The 18,272-nt window shown below is 48.4% G+C and overlaps 1 protein-coding gene across 1 annotated transcript; it reads right to left on the reverse strand.

Moving 5' to 3' along the window:
- Positions 1 to 336: 336 nt before the first annotated feature.
- On the reverse strand, positions 337 to 14,564 carry Arpc3 (actin related protein 2/3 complex subunit 3). Its single transcript, XM_051161552.1, has 7 exons — positions 14,438 to 14,564; positions 10,843 to 10,942; positions 4,933 to 5,009; positions 3,400 to 3,468; positions 2,475 to 2,601; positions 1,253 to 1,347; positions 337 to 480 (listed from the first exon to the last, which is right to left on the reverse strand). Exons 1-7 carry the CDS (start codon positions 14,441 to 14,443, stop codon positions 418 to 420), a joined length of 537 nt encoding a protein of 178 aa, XP_051017509.1. The 5' UTR covers positions 14,444 to 14,564; the 3' UTR covers positions 337 to 417.
- Between the last annotated feature and the right edge of the window lie 3,708 nt (positions 14,565 to 18,272).

Consider the following 18,272-nt stretch of genomic DNA (forward strand, 5'->3'; position numbering starts at 1 on the left):
GTGGTGGCGCACGCCTTTAATCCCAGCACTTGGGAGGCAGAGGCAGGGGGATCACTGTGAGTTCGAGGCCAGCCTGGTCTACAAAAGCGAGTCCAGGACAGCCAAGGCTACACAGAGAAACCCTGTCTCCAAAAAAAAAAGAGAAAGATACAGTGTTGTGTAAGCTTTATCTCAAAAATGTTTTAATTCAACGTCTAACATAAGGAATGACACTTATTACATCTTAGGTACCAGCTTCAAATTGCCGAAAATTCAAACCACCCAACACCCACCCCCCAAACTCTTGATCAAGAGCTTTTCCGGCAAAGACAGGCTCTCTCCTCTCTTCACAGCACGCTATGACAGACACAAAGGACCGTGTGCACCTCGCTGTGATGCTGCTCGCGGCTCTGCAGGCGATGGCTGCCAAGGCTCCGCTCACTGGCCAGGCCCCGAAAGACTCTTGTTCATGAACTGTCTCTTGACAAAGCAAGTCCACCACTGTCAAAGGCACAAGACAGAGCAGATGCTCACGGTCAGAGCACAAAGCACCCTCAAGGGCAGGCCAGCAATCCAGCCGCTGTATGACAAACAATGGTGTCTAAACAGCCTGGTGTCTTACATTAAACTCAAAGGCGACCCCAGCAGAGCAGGTACATGTGTTTGTCTGGCTCTCCAGGGGCGTGAGGCTTGCATGCACCCAGGAGGAAGGTGTGTGAGGCAGACACATGGGCAGTAAATACCCGTGGGCTGGAGAACTGAAGCCGGAGGCAGGAGGAGCTAAGGTCACCCATGGCTACACAGCCAGTTCAGGCCTAGCATGGGCCACCGTTCCAACCCCCACCACCCAGGGGTCCTGCCATGCACTGAACACACACAGAGACTGCTCGCTGTGCCTGTTCTCTGCAATAGAGCCACCACTGACGTGGCATTCACAGTGTACTCTGGGTGTGGGTAACTGGGGGCAGTTCAGAGCCCACAGAGGCTGCACACAGGTCATATACAAATACCATGGCATTATACAGAAGGGGCCAACACCTACAGACTGTGGATCCGTGGCTAACGGCATGAGAACACATCTCACATATACACCTGCTCACGGCTGGAATCTGTGACTGAGTATGGGGGACCGCGAACTCTGCCTAGCTGATGCCTAGCTGAGTCTTCCAGGCCAGGCAGAAATGAAGGCTTTTGGATGTAAACGTCAGTAGTTTAAAAGGCAACAGGGCAAAGGGCTCGGCTCCAATTAAACAGGCAGAGGAGGGTACCTCACCTTGCTGGGCTTATCATTCTGAGGGTCAAAAACTTTCTCACAGAGCCTCAGTCCAGTCTCTTGCCTGAGCTGCTGTAGGTACGCCCGCATCACTTCTGAAACACAGAGAAATCCATATGTCAGGAGGAGCTCTGCTAAAGCCGGCCCTGCTTGCACATTGGCAAGTGTCTGTATACATTCAGACAGCCTAGAAAAAGAAAGGACAGCCAGACGGGTTTCTTTTCATATTCATTTAGCTGCGTGTGTGCCCACGTGCGCGCTATTTCTTTCCTCCCACCATGTGGATCCCAGGGCTCAAACTCAGACTGGCAGGCTTGGAAGCAAGCCTTTCCCAGCAGACTCAGAATGCTTTTTTGGTTTGTTTGTTTATCGATACAGGGTTTCTCTGTGTAGTCTTGGCTGTCCTGGACTCGCTTTGTAGACCAGGCTGGCCTTGAACTCACATCAATCTGCCTGCCTCTGCCTCCCAAGTGCTGGGATTAAAGACATGTGCCACCATGCCCGGCCAGGATGGTTTTCTAAGTGCATTCATTTGGTTCAACAGTATCTGCATCTTACACTTGCTAGCAAGCTCTCTTGTGAAAGCCAGACAACAGGCGTGTGCTGAGCACCGCACCACCCATCTGAGCACCACGTAAGCGGCACGGGGAGAAAGAGCTGTGCACTAGGGCCAAAGCTCGACCCTCCAGCACGCACATGAAGGCAGCTCCAGCACAGTGGCTGGCCTGTAAGCCCAGCCCTTACAACCTGGCCAGTTAGACTTGCTCAGTGAGTGAGCCCCAGGCTCACTGACAGAGCCTGCCTGGGTATGCAATGTGGAGGATGACCAAAGACCTGACATTGGCCTCTGGCCTCCACGCATGCATGCTCACAAGCACATTCACCCCACACCCACCTGCTCACCACACCATAGACAAAAAAAAAAAAAAAAAAACAAAACAAATACCAACGCAGGCAAGAAAAAGCATGGGTAGAAAGTAAGTTGGAGACACTGGACATGACATGCGGGCAGAACCTTGTAATCTCAGCACCTAATGGGGCTGAGGCAGGAGGATCATGAGTTCAAGACCAGCCTAGACGACAGAGAAAGACGACGTCTAAAAAACAAACAAAAAACCATAAACCAACACCAAGAAAAAGACAGAGACAGATGGAGACACACACACACACACACACACACAGGCACGCACGCTCATGTTCATGAGCACAGTCCTGTTCTCACCATCCTCCTGTTTGTTTGCAGGTTTGGCATAAATGGCATTGAGAGGAAAGCCAGGCTCTCCAGGAATGGGGAAGTTCGTGATTCCTAGTGTGTACATTTCCTTCTCGCCTTGGCTCTTGGAATTGCACTAAAATCAAATCAAGGACACAGTTGATAAGAAAGAAAGAGTAATTTCTAGAGTGCACCCTTTCAGTGCAGGGAGCTGTCGGCAGTGGAGTGGGGTTTTGCGAGCGCCCTTCTGCCCTTCTGCAGCAGCTGAGCTTGCAGCCCTGTTCAAACACTGCTTCAAGGAATCAGACCAGAGAGAAACTACTGCAATGGCGTCCAGTAATTAAACACTGAACACCAAACCTGCCACGAAGGCACATGTTTCTCTTCATACATGCACACAATAATATTTTTGACACGGAGTCTTACTACATAGCCTTGACTGGCCACCTCCCCCAGCCCCTCCTCCCCAGCTCAAGACAGGGTTTCTCTGTGTAGCCTTGGCTGTCCTGGACTCTCTTTGTAGACCAGGCTGGCCTCGAACTCACAGAGATCCGTCTTCCTCTGCCTCCGGAGTGCTGGGGCTAAAGGCGTGCGCCACCACATGGGGACCTACAGTACGATCTTTCTAGTTGAATTCTGAGGCAGTGATGAACTGGAACACATTTCAAAACCAGCTCTTTGGAATATATGAGGACGGTGGCCTTTACGTGGGGAGACACTAACACCTGACGAAATGCCCAACTGTTGTCAGGGGATAAAGGAGGCTCTGGTCTTCACACGCACAACACCTCATAGCTCTCTGCCTTCATGTCAGTCCCCTGTGGGTTCAGAGACCCGCAGCAGAGAGACCTTTAGCCTGTCCTCGGGTCTTGGCAGACCCAGGTGGCTGCTCGGATAACCTATCTCTGTTGTGTGAAGAGCCACGTCTCGTTACCTTTTGGAGTTTCTTCAGACACTCAGAAATGTAGAGCGTGATGTAGATCAAAGTCCTGTCCGCTTCATTCTGCAAGGCAAAAGAAAACAACAAGATGGCCATGTGAGATGGACCCTCAGAGCGTCTCTGCCTCAGTTACCTGCTGGCAACCGCAGGGTGCTCGCTTTCTCCAAACCAGCTGAGTGGCTGCCCTGGCCGACAGCCCCTTCCTCACGCCCGTGTAAGGTGGAAAACAGTGGGGATGACCACAAAGGGGCTCATTTTTAAAAACCTTTTTCCCTTGAGTGTCTCTGAGAACAGGCACATCCCTTCCTTGGCAGTGGAAGAGGTCACTTCACATGTGACTAGTTCTGGGAGAGCACTATGGGTCCAAAGGAGAGTCTAAAGATGGTGGGTGACTACTGATCACAAGTGGCCTGTCCTCCAGGCCCAGCCTTACAGCTACACTCAGAAAAAAGGTTATGCATGCCTCCACACTCTGAGATAGGGTCTCTGTTACACACCCCTGCTTGGCCTCTAATTCATGGACAGTCCTCCAGCCTCTGGCTATCGACCTTGTCCCTGTCACACTCTCACCAACACAGCACAGGCTGGCTGTTAGCTACAGAAACGCTGTTCAGCGCTGGTTAGAGTACGTGTCCTGTAGAATCCTGGTATCCCAGAGTCGAGCACAGAGGACGAAGGCACATGGCTCACTCAACACTGTCACGAGCCTTCCTCGCCCGTCTTTGTGCCTGGCTTGCCACAGCAGCCAGGAGAGGTTGGTTTTGTGCAGCAAGGCTATCTTCTCTCCCTGTGAGCACCCTCCTCAAGGGAGGGGGAGGGAGGAAGCAGTCTCAGAAAGGACCAGGCACTCACTTTTCCCTCCCTCCCTCCCGCCCAGGCCCACCACACAGCAGTGCCAGTGAGCACCCCTGAAATTCTTGGGGCCAGAAGTGTTACAGACGTTGGAGTGCTCTGTACTTAAGAATATCTGCACAGACTCCACTGGTAAGCACCCCGATTTTGAAACACCCCAAAATCCAGTCTGTACTTTAGGACTCTAGAACACTTCAGGTTTGATTTGAGAGTGGGGGAGGGAGGGTATTGTTTTTATTTTTACTATTATTTGGGGTGGGGGCATGTTGAGACAGAGTTTCTCTGTGTAGCCTTGTCTATTCTGGACTGGCTTTGTAGACCAGGCTGGCCTCCAACTCAAGGGGGTCTATCTGTCTCTGCCTCCCGAGTGCTGAGATTAAAGCTGTGTGCCACCATGCCCAGCCTACAATGAATAATCTTGAAGAAGAAGGAGAAGGAGGAGGAGAGGAGGAAGAAGAGGAAGAGAAGAAAAGAGAGAAAAAGAAAGAAAGAAAGAAAGAAAGAAAGAAAGAAAGAAAGGAAGAAAATAAAAAGGAAACCAACAGCATTTCTCCTCCGGCTTTGTTCTCAAATTCTACAATCACACTCATCTCAGTTCATTTAACCCTCACAGCAACCCTGACTTCAAGGCGGATTTTTAGCCCGTCTGAAAACTAAGCATTCCCCGGAAATTACCTTGATTTCATAGTTCTTGAAGAAGACGTTGGCCTTGAAGTAATAGATGGCTTCATCCACAATATCTGTGTCTTTTGCTAAAGAGGAAACAAAGGCAGAGCCCATTACCGAAGCCAAACCGCACACCCAGAGCTGGGAGGACAGGTCTCCAGGTGTAACTATCACACGACTGCATAAAGTAAAACATGGCAGCGCTGCGGAGACTGCGCTGCTGCTGTTAGGAGCACTGGCAGCTCTTGCAGAGAACCTGGGGGTCTGACACCTCTTCTGGCCTCCGAGGGGAGGGCAGCAGGCAGCACATGCTGCATTTATGTAGTGCTGGGCAGTGGTGGAGCACACTTTTTAATCACAGCACTCAGCAGAAAGAGACAAATGGATCTCTGTGAGTTCCAGGACAGCCAGGGACACACAGAGAAACCCTGTCTCAAGCACGCAAACCAACAAACAAACAAAACAGAAATACAAATAAATACAAAATAAACCTTAAAAAAAAAAGGGGCTACTAAAATACAGTTTTCAAAACTATTTCTAAAAAAGGAGATGGTTTTTTTTAGTTTTACTATTTCTTTAAAAATCATGTGTTCATTAAAAAAGAAATTCAATCAATTAAAAAACAGATTGCCAACTTAAGTCCTATTACTCAGAAGAAACTATTATTGTTATTCAGAGTCCATTTAAGACATCAATGTAGGCTGGGCGGTGGTGGCGCACACTTTTAATCCCAGCACTTGGGAGGCAGAGGCAGGGGGACTGCTGTGAGTTCCAGGCCAGCCTGGTCTACAAAGCGGGCCCGGGATAGGCAAGGCTACACAGGGAATCCCTGTCCAAAAAAAAAAAAAAAAGACATCAATGCATTTACAGAAACGAACTGAGACACAGGCTAGCTTCTTCTTTTAAAAAACAAACAAAACCCTTGCATGTGTGTCTATGTGCATGCCACACGTGTGCACATGCCCACAGGGGTCAGAAGAGGGCAGAGGGCATCAGATCCCTTGCAGCTGGAGTCACAAATGGCTGTGAGGCCAATGTGGGTGCTGCGAACTGACCTCTGACCGCTGGAAAAGCAGGAAGTACTCTTAACCACTGAGCCATTGCTTTAACTCAGCAACATTTGACAAAGTGTTCTGAAGGGTAAAGAAGTATTCAGTGGGGGCTGGAGAGATGGCTCAGGAGTTAAGAGCACTGGCAGCTCTTCCAAAGGTCCTGGGTTCAATCCCCAGCAACCACGTGGCTCATAATAATCTATAATGAGGTCTGGTGCCCTCTTCTGGTGTGCAGGTGTACATGCAGGCAGAGCACGATATATAATAAATAAATCTTTTTAAAAAAGTATTCAGTAGAATTTTATTTGAACCCACATACTGCAATATTAGGGGAACATCTGGGGTTCAGATACCTTTTTTCTTTTTACAAAAACTGAGGCTTAAATACAGCATGTTCTAAGTGGCCACAAACCGAGGAAAGCCAGAAGCACCCTGTGACAGCGCAGATCTCATTACACAATGCCTTTGGCAAGCTGCTCGTCTCTCTTTTTCATTTTGAAAGGTCAGACTTTCTTTCTGGGTTTGATATACAGCAGCTGGCTGCAACAGCGACACCAAAGCCTCTTGTCCTGGGCTGCCAAGGTTCTCACGTTGTGCACCGCAGAGCCCTGAGGCCACAGCCCTGGACAACTCGTCACACCCTAGCCGGCTGCTCTGCTGAGGGATCCCAACTCTAGCCTCCTGTTCTCTGCATTCTACTCCCAAGAAAAGGAAATTTCTCCCGGGCATCTGAGAGGAGACAGCTGCAGAGCGGGGCCTGGAGCATAGCTTGAAGGCAGGGCCTCACACACACAGGCCTTATCACAGGGCCGTCCTTCTGCCCCGGAATCCAGCTCATCTGTGCTAAGACACTCAGCTCCCAGCAGGCACGCATTCCTACAGTTCCGGCCCCTCCGGGAAGAGGAGCAGCCATTCCTCCTTTGCTCAGTTCCTCAGGGCTTCCTTCTTCCCTGAGGAGTCAAGGATTGTGGAGGTGGTTGGAGTCTTCATCTTCCGGTGCAATATGTTTTTATAACCACGTAACACAGGGCTTGTCGGCCAACCTTCTTTTTCTCTGGGCTGTAACTTTTTAGTATTGCTGTTCTCCTCGGCTCTCTTTTTCCATCTGTTCCTTTTTCTCAGAATCAAGTAAAAACTGGTGATTCGCCAAATCGACTGAGTTTGTTTATGTTTCAACCAGTGTTGAAAACAAATTCATTTAAGAGGAAGTCAAGTCAAATCGTCTGGCAGAGGAAGGGCAAGCGGAAGGGGACACAGGTGGGAATTGTCACTGTGGTCTTGGGAACCGAGAAAGGAGCTCAGGTCAGACACTGCAGGGTCGGGGTGCAGTGTCTGCCACAGCAGAAATGACACTGTTGGCGGGCTATCTCAAGACGTGTCACTGTCTGAGGAGGGGCTTCCGGATAATGAAAAAGGGCCTCAGAAATCAAATGGGGCTAGAGTGCAGCTGAGGGCAGTGTGGGCATTTCACAAACAACAGCAAACAAACAGCTAATAAATGTGTGTAACCACAAAATTCTCAGACCAGACTGGGAAACAAAACTGAGACCAAATTTCAAAAAATCAGCCAGGTGTGGTGGCGCACGCCTTTAATCCCAGCACTCGGGAGGCAGAGGCAGGTAGATTGATGTGAGTTCAAGGCTAGCTTGGTCTACAAAGCCAGTCCAAGACAGCCAAGGCTACACAGAGAAACCCTGTCTCGAAAAACCAAAACAACAACAACAACAACAAAACCCGAACCCAAAAACCAACCAACCAACCAACAACAACAAAAAGCAGGGCTGGGGAGATGACTCAGTGGTTGAGAGCACTGTCTGCTTTTCCAGAAGCTTCTCTGAGTGAGCATGTATACACATATCACACACGTACAATAAAAACGAATAGATTTTTAAAATATTAAAACAAAACAAAACAAACAAAAAAACCCTTGAAAACTTAAGCATGGTCTTCAAAAAGCCTCAACAAATGTTAGAGCATGTAGGGACAGGGGAAGCCTCGTCAGTAATAGTCAAAGTCAAATTAAAATGGTCATTAGCTTGGAGGTTCCTCAATAATTAAAAATGGAGTTACCATATGATGCAGCTATTTACTCCTGGGCATCTACTCAGAGGACTCCTGTCCTGACAGACATAGTTACAGACGCCCGTTCACTGCTACTTTGTGACAGCAAGGACATGGAGCCCAGCTAGTTGTCCAGACAAGACATAGTCACATACAAAATGGAGTCTCATTCGGCCGTAAATGGAAATGAGATCGTGGAATGTGCAGGAAAGTGGGTGGACTTGCAAAGTAAACAGTAACCAAGGTGGTCCAAACTCAAAGGGGAGCATGTTCTCCCCACACCAGGATCCTAGCCCGGGGCACACTCCTGTAAGCAGGTGTAAGTGGGTACAGTGTTAACAGCCACAGAGGAGACCAGAAACAGTAGCCTCAGGTGACAAGGAAGGACAGAATGCAGGTGAAAGGAGGAGAGGACATACAGCTATTCTTCCTATTTTCAACTCTGTCCACAGAAGAAGTGCAAAACACTATGTGAAGCTTCACAGCTTCAAATGGCCGCTCGGACCACAGAGAAATTCACAGAGATGGGCAGAGGTTAGGACTAGGCAAGAGTCTGAGTGGTTTCCTTAAATCAGCTGGTTTTTTGGTTTTCTTAAAGAAAGAAAAAAAGAAAGAAAGAAAGAAAGAAGAAAACAAAACAAGCCACCACCATGAAAAACAAACAAGTTAAAAAAACAAGCAAACAACAAAAACAAACCACTAAGAAAGCAAAGAAACAAAATTCAGAAAAACAAAAGCAAGAATAGAAATAAACAGTGCTTCAAAGCACATGGCAGAGCTAAGATTGAAGTGTGGGGGCACATGGTAGTGCAAGTGTGGGTGCCCTTAAAACCTCAGTTATAGAGCTGGGCATGGTAGAGCATGCCTTTAATCCCAGCACTAGGGAGGCAGAGGCAGGTGGATCAAAAGCAAATCCGGAACAGCCAAGATAACAGAGAAACCCTGTCTTAAAAAAAGCAAAAAACAACAACAACAACAACAAAACCCCTCAGTTATAGCGAGGTGCAGTGTACGCTTTTAATCCCAACACTCAGGGATGCAGAGGCAGGTGGATCTCTGTGCGTTCCAGGCCAGCCTGGTCTACAAAGCGAGCCCAGGAAAGCCAGGGTTATTACACAGAGAAACTCTGTCTTGAAAAACTACCACCACCAACAAAAAAACCCCTCAGTTCTATTATGTAAACATGTTTCTGTTTTAATCCCAGGCATGGGGTATGCAGCTGCGTTAGACTGTGCACAGCAGCAGACTATTTGCCTTGTCTAGACTCTGAGAGGGGTGTGAACTTTGCCAGTTTAATTCTGAAGACTCTGAAGAAGGAATAAATGCTAGAGCCAAGAGAGTGGAAGAAGGCTGCTGCTGCTCCCCTCCTCTGCTGCTTCTCCCCTCCTCTACTGCTTCTCCCCTCCGCTGCTGCTGCTCCCTTCCTTTGCTGCTGCCCCCCTCCTCTGCTGCTGCCCCCCTCCTCTGCTGCTTCTCCCCTCTGCTGCTGCTGCTCCCCTCCGCTGCTGCTGCTCCCCTCCTCTGCTGCTTCTCCCCTCCGCTGCTGCTGCTCTCCCTTCCTTTGCTGCTGCTCCCCTCCGCTGCTGCTTCTCCCCTCCGCTGCTGCTGCTCCCCTCTGCTGCTGCTGTTGCAGTTTGATGAGATGTTGAAGATATCCTAAAACGAAGACTGGACTTGCCCCAAGGAACCCGGACCCTACCCAGCAGGAGGTAGCTAAAGAGAATTACGCCCCCTGCCCCCACCAACACTCTTTCTCTCTTACCTAGTGTCGGGGTGTTGGAAGGGAGGTAGAGATATAAGAAACCCAAACAAAATAGATCGAAACACAGGCCTGCAGCACATGCCTGTTATCCCAACACTGGGGAAGCAGGCAGGAGGATCACCACGAGTTGAGGCTAGCTTGGTTTGACCTCCAGGCCCATCAGGCGCTCAAAGGGAGATTTTCTTCTCACACATTGGGGTTTGGTAAGAAATTGATGAAAGGTTGTAGAGACAGCTCGGGGGGGGGGTGGGGGGAGCACTTGCAGAGAACGCTCAACCACCTGAGTTAGGATCCATGGGGACTCATGTAAAAAGCAGAAGTGGTCTATCACCATCTTCTCACCCCAGTTCTGTGCTGTGGCACACGAGGATCCTCACACACAAGCATCACTCATCATCAAAAGCAAGTGACCTTTTTTTTTTTTTTTTTTTGGTTTTTCAAGACAGGGTTTCTCTGTGTAGCCTTGGCCATGCTGGACTCACTTTGTAGACCAGGCTGGCCTCGAACTCACAGCGATCCACCTGCCTCTGCCTCCCGAGTGCTGGGATTAAAGGTGTGCGCCACCACGCCCGGCTGGCAAGTGACTTTTTAAGTTGACAAAAGAAGTGATAGCTCCGGTGGGGAAAGGGTCATTTTCCTTCTGCTTTTGGAGATGGGTTTCACTGTTGCTCTGGCTGCAGCCGCCTCCTATCTGGGCTTCCGGGGTACAGCACCGTGCCCACATAATGCTTTCTGTTGCTTATGTTTTTCTAGCTTGAAGACAGAAGAAGGCACGGGACCTGCCCCTCAGCCTGAAATGACTGACAGTGACTGTGGGGACTGTGGCCGGAATAAAACACATTTCCTCTTTCAGCGCACCCGAATATCCCGGAGGAGTTAGACGTGAGAATACAGTTTCCTGTGGAGTACAGGAGGCGGCGGCTGTGATGCTGACAGCCGTAAAGCAGACCACGCAGCAGAGTGAAAGCCACCCAAGCCAAGCTCTCCCCTGCTTTCAGGTCTGCTGGACGCTTTGAACACAAACAAAAGAATGTTGAGACTTACTCTCTCGAGGGGCAGGTCCTTTGAACTGGCTTCTGATGGGCAACAGTGCCATGTTGCCGATGAGCTTGGTGTCCGGGTCCATGAGAGAAGAATGGTAAGCCTGTAGCAGCAAGCAAGGGAGCAGAGAGAACAAGTGTGTCACCAAGGGACAAGGCCAGTCCTCCTAAGGATAACACTCCAGACCAGCTCTGGGAAGAGAGGGCTGGCAGCAATGGGGAGCTAGCTCCTGACTCAAGAAAACAAACTGAGCCGGGCGTGGTGGAGCATGCCTTTAATCCCAGCACTCGGGAAGCAGAGGCAGGAGGATCTCTGTGAACTTCAGGTCAGCCTGGTCTACAAAGTGAGTCCAGGACACCCAAGGCTACACAGAGAAACCCTGTCTTGAAAAACAAAAACAACAAACAAACAAACAAAAGCAACCAACCAGTAGATTCTGAGACATCTTGTGAGCTGGCTGATAAGCACAGCCACTGCCCCAAACTAAACTGGACACACAAAACAAAGGCAGTTAGTACCCACCACACCATTTTTTAAAAATTACATTTTACTACTGTCTATCTTCTTTTTGTTTTGACTTTTCAAGACAGGGTCTCACATGCAGCCTTGGCTGTCCTGGAACTTACTCTGTAGACCAGGCTGGCTTGATCCATTGTATGTTCTCATTCTCATGCATATGAGAATATAGATGTGTATGTGTGTGTGTGTGTATGTATGTATGTATGTATGTATGTATGTGTATAAAAAAACACATGTTTTTCAAGACAGGGTTCTTTTTCTATTACTATTTTGTGTGTGTCTCTATGAATCTGGGTGCACATCTGCAGAGGTCAGAAGTCAGCGTGCGGTGACTTCAATTGCTTCCCCACCTTTACATCTGAGGCAGGGGCTCCCACTGAACCTGAAGCTCACCAACTGGTTAGCTGGCCGGGAAGCCCCAGACCCCCTCCTGTCTCTGCCCCCCTAGCAGTAGGTTCAGCCGGACGGAGGCTCCACCACGGCTGGCTACTTTTGTGGAGTCTGGGATGGAACTCAAGTCCTCGTGCCTGGGTGGCAAGCACATTACCAACTGAAGTGCACCCCGGCACCTGCCCTTTCTGCCACAGGGTCTCACCAAGCTGACCTCAAGCTCATGGACATCTGCCTGTCTCTGCCTCCTGGGAATATATCCTTAGCTAGGAATGTGGTGTGGAGGGAAGTGCTTCCTCCGGTTTTGCATTCAGTGGCCTGAAGCAAGCAGCTGGCAGGAACTTCCCACTAGAGTCCACACAGAACAGGCTTCCCATCCTCCAGCCAGCCAGGACCCAAGCCCTAGTTTTGAAAGCTACAACTTCCTGTAGTCCCGTCTCCAATCAAAACAGCATGGTTCTACCTCGAGTCAATTCCCTTCAACCCCCACAGGTGTCACGTAGCCCAGGCTGGCCTCTCACTTGCTATGTAGGTAAGGGTGACTTTGAACTTCTTTTCTTTCTTTCTTTTTTTTTTCCTCTTTCTTTCTTTCTTTCTTTTTTAAGTTTTCTGAGACAGGGTTTTTCTGTGTAATAGCCCTGGCTGTCCTGGAACTCACTTCTGTAGACCAGGCTGGCCTCAAACTCAGAGATCCTCCTACCTCTGCCTCTCAAGTGCTGGGATTAAAAGTGTGCGCCACCACCGCCTGGCGACTTTGAACCTCTTATCCTCCTGCGTGGGATGACAAGTCTGGATAACCACAGTTATTGGTGATCAAACCTAGGGCTCCAGGCAGCTAGGCAAGTCCTCTCCCGACTAAGCTCTCCCCCAATTCCCACTAGCCTGTTTCTAAACTTGTAAAATGAGTCAGATACGCAACACTGCTTGTGAGTAGGTACGAGCTGCAGGAGAGGGAACATCGCATTGACAAGCAACTTCATATGCTGGTCCCTAGGTTTGTTTTCTGTGTCTCCTGTGAACAAAACATTCATCCAATGATTGCTCAGCGCCTTTTTCTGTGCAACATAGAATGAGTGACAGTGTTAATTCTTTCTTTAAAAAAAAATTTATTATGTGCCTGCATGTACACGTGCATGCCAGAAGAGGGCACCAGATCTCATTCTAGATGGTTGTGAACCACCTTGTAGTTGCTGAGAACTGAACTCACGACCTCTGAGCCATCTCTTCAGCACCGCCCCCCTACCCCCGCCGAGGTCTTTTTCTCTCTTTCTTTAAAACAAAACAAAACAAAACAAAACATTTATTTATTTATGTATATGAGTGCTCTGTTTTCATGCACACCAGAAAAGGACTATCAGATTCCATTACAGATGGTTGTGAGCCACCATGTGGTTGCTGGGAATTAAGCTCACTACCTCTGGAAGAGCAGCCAGTGCTCTTAAACCCGGAGCCATCTCTCCAGCCCCGGAGGTCTCTTTCTTACGTGCTTTCCACTTTTACTTTTGAGACATGGATCCTCAGGGATCTCTATACCTTCTCAGCTCTAGAATTACAGACAGGCGCTGCCTCCTTGAATGTTTGTTTACTCAATCAAGTGCTAGGCATCCAAACTCAGGTCCGCACGCTTGTGCACTAAACACCTTACACACTTAGACCTGGCTATTTTTTGTGGCAGTGTTTCTTAGTGAAACCAGAACAGGTGCTGATTTTTGGCTAGACTGGCTGGCCAATGGGCCCAGAGGTTTTGCCTCCCCAGGGCTAGGATCATAAACAGGTGCTGCTGCGCCTCCCCAGGTCCCCACTTCTTGTATAACAAGCACTTTCCCCAGCCTTCCCTATCCCTCCCCCTTTTATTTGGACATAAGCTTTACAGCTATGTAGCCCAAGTTGGCCTAGAACTCACTACATAGCCCGCTTGAGGCTGACATTTGCAATCCTCCTCCCTCTGCCTCCAAGTGTGGGGATGAGAGACAAGTGCCACCATAGGAGGCTATTGTCATCCATCTACTGTCTTCATGGCATTTGTTAAGATCTGAAACTACTTCCTATTTATATTTACACGGTTATTGTCTACCGGTTAAGATGTAAGCTTCTTGAGTGGGCCTTAGTCGTTGCTGTTAACAGTACCGGCTTGACACTTCAGTTCCAAGGCGGACTTCATTCAAGCATCCTTTAACTAATCTACAAAACGGAACCCGTGATGGAGACTGGCGGTCAGATGTTAAGGTCTACCAGACCATCATTTATTTCCTCCCACTCAAATGCACACGAAAAAGGAAACTCCTGGAAACGAGCGCTTACTCGGTGATCTGGGAGTAGGGATTTGTCTCAGAGGGGGTCTGCCATGGAAGTGAAGTCTGACAGGCGATGAGCAGCAGGCAGACCCACTCCCTGAGGCGGAGGAGGAAGTGGAAGTGACAAGGGGGAGAAAAAAAGGAGAAGCGGACCCTAGCTTTAAAAATAAATTTAAAAGCCTTAGTTCTTAGCTTCGAGACACTAGAGTAGGATCAGGAACACTACCGGACTAGGGGGAAAGCAGCGGGGCGAGGAAGGGAGCCGTGGCCGGAGGCAAACGGCTAGAGAGCAGGGCGGAGGTTTCGTCTTTCTCCCCGGCCTTCTAGCCTGGGCCTGCCGCCTGTCCTCAAGCCTCCACCCCGCTCGCCACCGCCTTCGGAGCTCGAAATCTTACCGGCATTTTGGCGCTGTCGGTATTCGATTCAGAGAAGCAGAACCCAGCCAAAGCCCAGCGTTTCCTGTGAACGAGCCTGGGTGGAGTGGGCGGAAGTGAGCCGGAAGAGGCGGGCGAAGCGAAGCGACGCACTTCCGGCCTGCGCTGACCGGAAGGTACGCCAGGGGGCGCTCGAGTGTGGTACATCGCTTTCAGAGGTTAATAATCTGCGCCCCCGACCCCCCTGTTTTTTCCTCATTTCCTTACTTTAGTTTCGAATCCAATACCACTCAGTTCCCTGGTTTACCCTTCTGCCCTGTCTAGTTTTTCATTCCTACTGCAGTGCATGTAGGGAAGTCAGCTTCACTTTCCAACATAGGGGTCTAGGGATGAACTCAGGTCTCGGAAACTTACCGAGTTATCTCGGGGCCCTTATTTTTTCTGAGAAAGACATGTTAAGTTCAGGCTGTCCTCAAACTATGTATGTATGTATGCATGTATGTATGTATGTATGTATGTATGTATGTATATATGTATGTATGTATATCCATATGTATGTGGATATGAATTTATGATCCATCTGCCTCCGCTTGTATTCTGGCATTACAGGTGTGTGCCCACCACTCCTGTGTTTTTGTTTAGTTTTATGACGCCTACTTTCGGTGTCCCTGTCTTCCTTGTCATATTAAGATAGTCAGGGACCACTATAGGGTAAAGGGCAGAAAACTTCTGGGCCTACGCCTTGGCCTGTCACCCACTAAGTGTGTATCATATATCGCCCCTACTCTTTCAGCAAGGTGTGGTGTCCGTCTTCCCCTACCATGGAAAGGACTAGTAGCCATGAAACCCCAGTGGTGCTTTGTTTTTCTTTCTTGGTTTTTCCAGACAGGGTTCTCTGCGTAGCCCTGGCTGTCCTGGGATTCACTCTGTAGACCTGTCCTTGAACTCAGAGATCCGCCTGCCTCTGTCTCCCAAGTGTTTGGATCAAAGGTGTGCACCACCACATCTGGTTCAGCCAACCATTTTATGTTTTTGAAACAAGGTATTAACTAAGTAACCCAGGCTGCTCTCCCCACAAGTTTGTAGCACCATTCTTTGTGTAGTAACAGCTGAGGAAACAGGTCCTGGGTCTGAATCTCAGTTCTAACATGAGAAGCTGTGTGATTCTGGGCAAGCTAATTCACTTCTCTGCTTCTGTTGTTCTTAAGTTTGGAGACCACAGTATTTACCTTGTTTAGCCAGGCTGAAACAAGCTACAAGAAAAGTGTTTAGAATCTGCATGTCTAGAGTACATATTTAATTACTTGGTGTGTGCAAGCTTGTCTGGAGGTCAGAAGGCAACTTTTGGGACGTGGTTCTCTCCTTCTGCCACGTGGGTTCCAGGGATGGAGTACAGGTTGTCAGGTGTGGCACAGGGGCCTGGACCTGCTGAGCCAGCCTGCCTGCCCACACACCTGGAATGTAACAGCTCTTTATTAGAAAGCAGGTGCCTTGAGAACCAACCAAGTTCACTTCTTCTGAGTCCTGCAGACTGGAGTCCCTCCTCTGTCTCTAGACTCACAGAACCTTTTAGAGAGGTTTTCTCTCATCAATAGACTGAGGTAGGCCCCATGTTACTTCTCCATTCCTCTTTCACGGTCGGCGTGGGCAGACAGCACTTCAGTCCACCGGAGTGTGTGTAAGGATCCCCATTCTATAGAACCCATTTGTGCGTTATGTCCGCCTCCCCTGAGATGGTCAAGCCCCCAATCCAGTGAGGACAACAGATTTGTTCCCCTCAGACCCCGCCCCTGCCACACGTGCTGGATTTTCTGAAAGGCAAACCAAGATGAAGTTATAGAAATAAACCCTCCTCGAAAAGGGACTGTTCCTAAAAACATGTTCACTGGGAGCCCAGAGACAAGGATGTTTTCAGTCTTCCCATACTCCTAGGCCACAGAAGCTCACCAGGCAGCCCAGCACATTCTCACACCAGGTCTTTGGAGCACAGCTCAACCAGTCATGGTACAGACACACTTGACTCTTCCCCTGAGCCTTGGCCTCCAGCCACCAGAGACTACAGATTCAAAGAGGGCCTCATGATGGGCAGCGATGGTGCACATCTTTAATCACAGCACTTGGGAGGCAGAGGCACGTAGATCTCCCATTAGTTCCAGGCTGGCCTGGTCTACAGAGTGAGTTCAAGGACAGCTAAGTCTACACAGAGAAACCTTGTCTCAAAAAAAAAAAAAAAAAAAAAGGAGCAGGGATGGAGAGAGATGGCTCAGTGGTTAAGAGCATTGTCTGCCTTCCAGAGGACCAGAGTTCAATTCCCAGCAACCACATGGTGGCTCATAACCATCTATAATGAGATCTGGTGCTCTCTCTTCTGGTGCACAGGCATACATGTAGGCAGAACACTGTATGTGTAATAAATCAATCAATCTTAAAATTAAAATTAAAAAAAAAAAAAAAAAAAAAAGAAGGCCTCACTTGGTTTTAATGAAAATGGATCAAATGCAACACTACAGGCCAACACTGTCAGCAGGCAGATTGGTCACCAAATAACCAGAGGAGCCTTGGGCTTTGTTGCAAGGATTCAACAAAAGAAGTTATGTAAAATGCTCTGTAACGTAATGTCTAAGGACCACCAGAGCCTGGCCTTTCAGGGACACCGAAGCTAAACCTTCCAGCTGGCTGCTTCCTGCTGCAATGGAGTCTGAAAAGCTGGACACAACTCAATGTATCAGTTAAAAAGAAAAAGCATTTCTTCTGCTTTAGGATATGCAAGCTTTTAAATTCTCAGAGACAACAAACAAAACAGATTTGGGTTTTTTAATTTTGTTTTCTTTTTGAGACACGGTTTCTCTGTGTAGCCTTGGTTGGGTTGTGTCAAACTCATCTGCCTGCCTCTGCCTCCCAAATGCTGGAATTACAGGTGAGCGCCACCACGCCCGGCTTGTTTTCTTTTTGAAACAGGGTCTTACTACATAACCCAGACTGGCCTGGTCTCATGACAATACTCTGACCGCAACCTCCCGAATGCTGGACTACAGGTATGAGCTACCATGTTCATAGATACATACTAGACTGCTAACCAGTTCTTCTGGAATGTGTATTTCAAAATATGCCTGGAGGGCTGGAGAGATGATTCAGCAAGAGCACTGGCTGCTCTTCCAGAGAACCCCAGTTCAATTGCCAGCACCCACATGGCAGCTCACAGCTGTCTGTAACCCCAACATCTGACACCCTCACACAGACATACACGCAGGCAAAACACATGAAATAAATGCACATGAAATCAAAATAAATAATTTTTTAAAATCTGCCTTGGAAACAAGAGTGTAAAGAGGACCTGTTTCTTTTCCATACAGACATTTCTATATACATATCTCAAAACACAGTTTTAATTTTTGTTTTGCTTTGGTTTTTCGAGACAGGGTCTCTCTGTGTAGCCTTGGCTGTCCTAGACTTGCTTTGTAGACCAGGCTGGCCTTGAACTCACAGTGATCCGCCTGCCTCTACCTCCCGAGTGCTGGGATTAAAGGCGTGAGCCACCACGCCCGGCCAGTTTTAATTTTTAGTATATAAATAATACACGTTTGCTTTGGGAACATAAGATTTACATACTTTTCTTCCTTTTTTTTTCATTTGGATTTATATAGATACATATTTTTGTTAGAATAATTTTTACTTTTCTAAAAATAAACAAACAAGTCAAAAGACAAAAATGCAATCACAAAAATGAAGTCGTAGACTGGCCCTGACTGTACACACACAGTGATATGTGTGTGGGGGACGGTGATCTACGTTATATACAAGTCTTTGTGCATTACTTTCTACTTTGATTTTTTAAAAATCCAAAATGATGCTGTCA

The sequence above is a fragment of the Acomys russatus genome, chromosome 19 (genome assembly GCF_903995435.1).
Source record: "Acomys russatus chromosome 19, mAcoRus1.1, whole genome shotgun sequence".
NCBI classification, from domain to species: domain Eukaryota; kingdom Metazoa; phylum Chordata; class Mammalia; order Rodentia; family Muridae; genus Acomys; species Acomys russatus.

Coding starts and splice junctions, on each gene's coding strand:
- Arpc3 (XM_051161552.1), bottom strand. Junction 3,469..4,932: donor TCAAGAACTATGAAATCAAG/GTAATTTCCGGG, acceptor TTTGCCTTGCAG/AATGAAGCGGACAGGACTTT. Junction 1,348..2,474: donor TGCAAACAAACAGGAGGATG/GTGAGAACAGGA, acceptor TCTGTGTTTCAG/AAGTGATGCGGGCGTACCTA.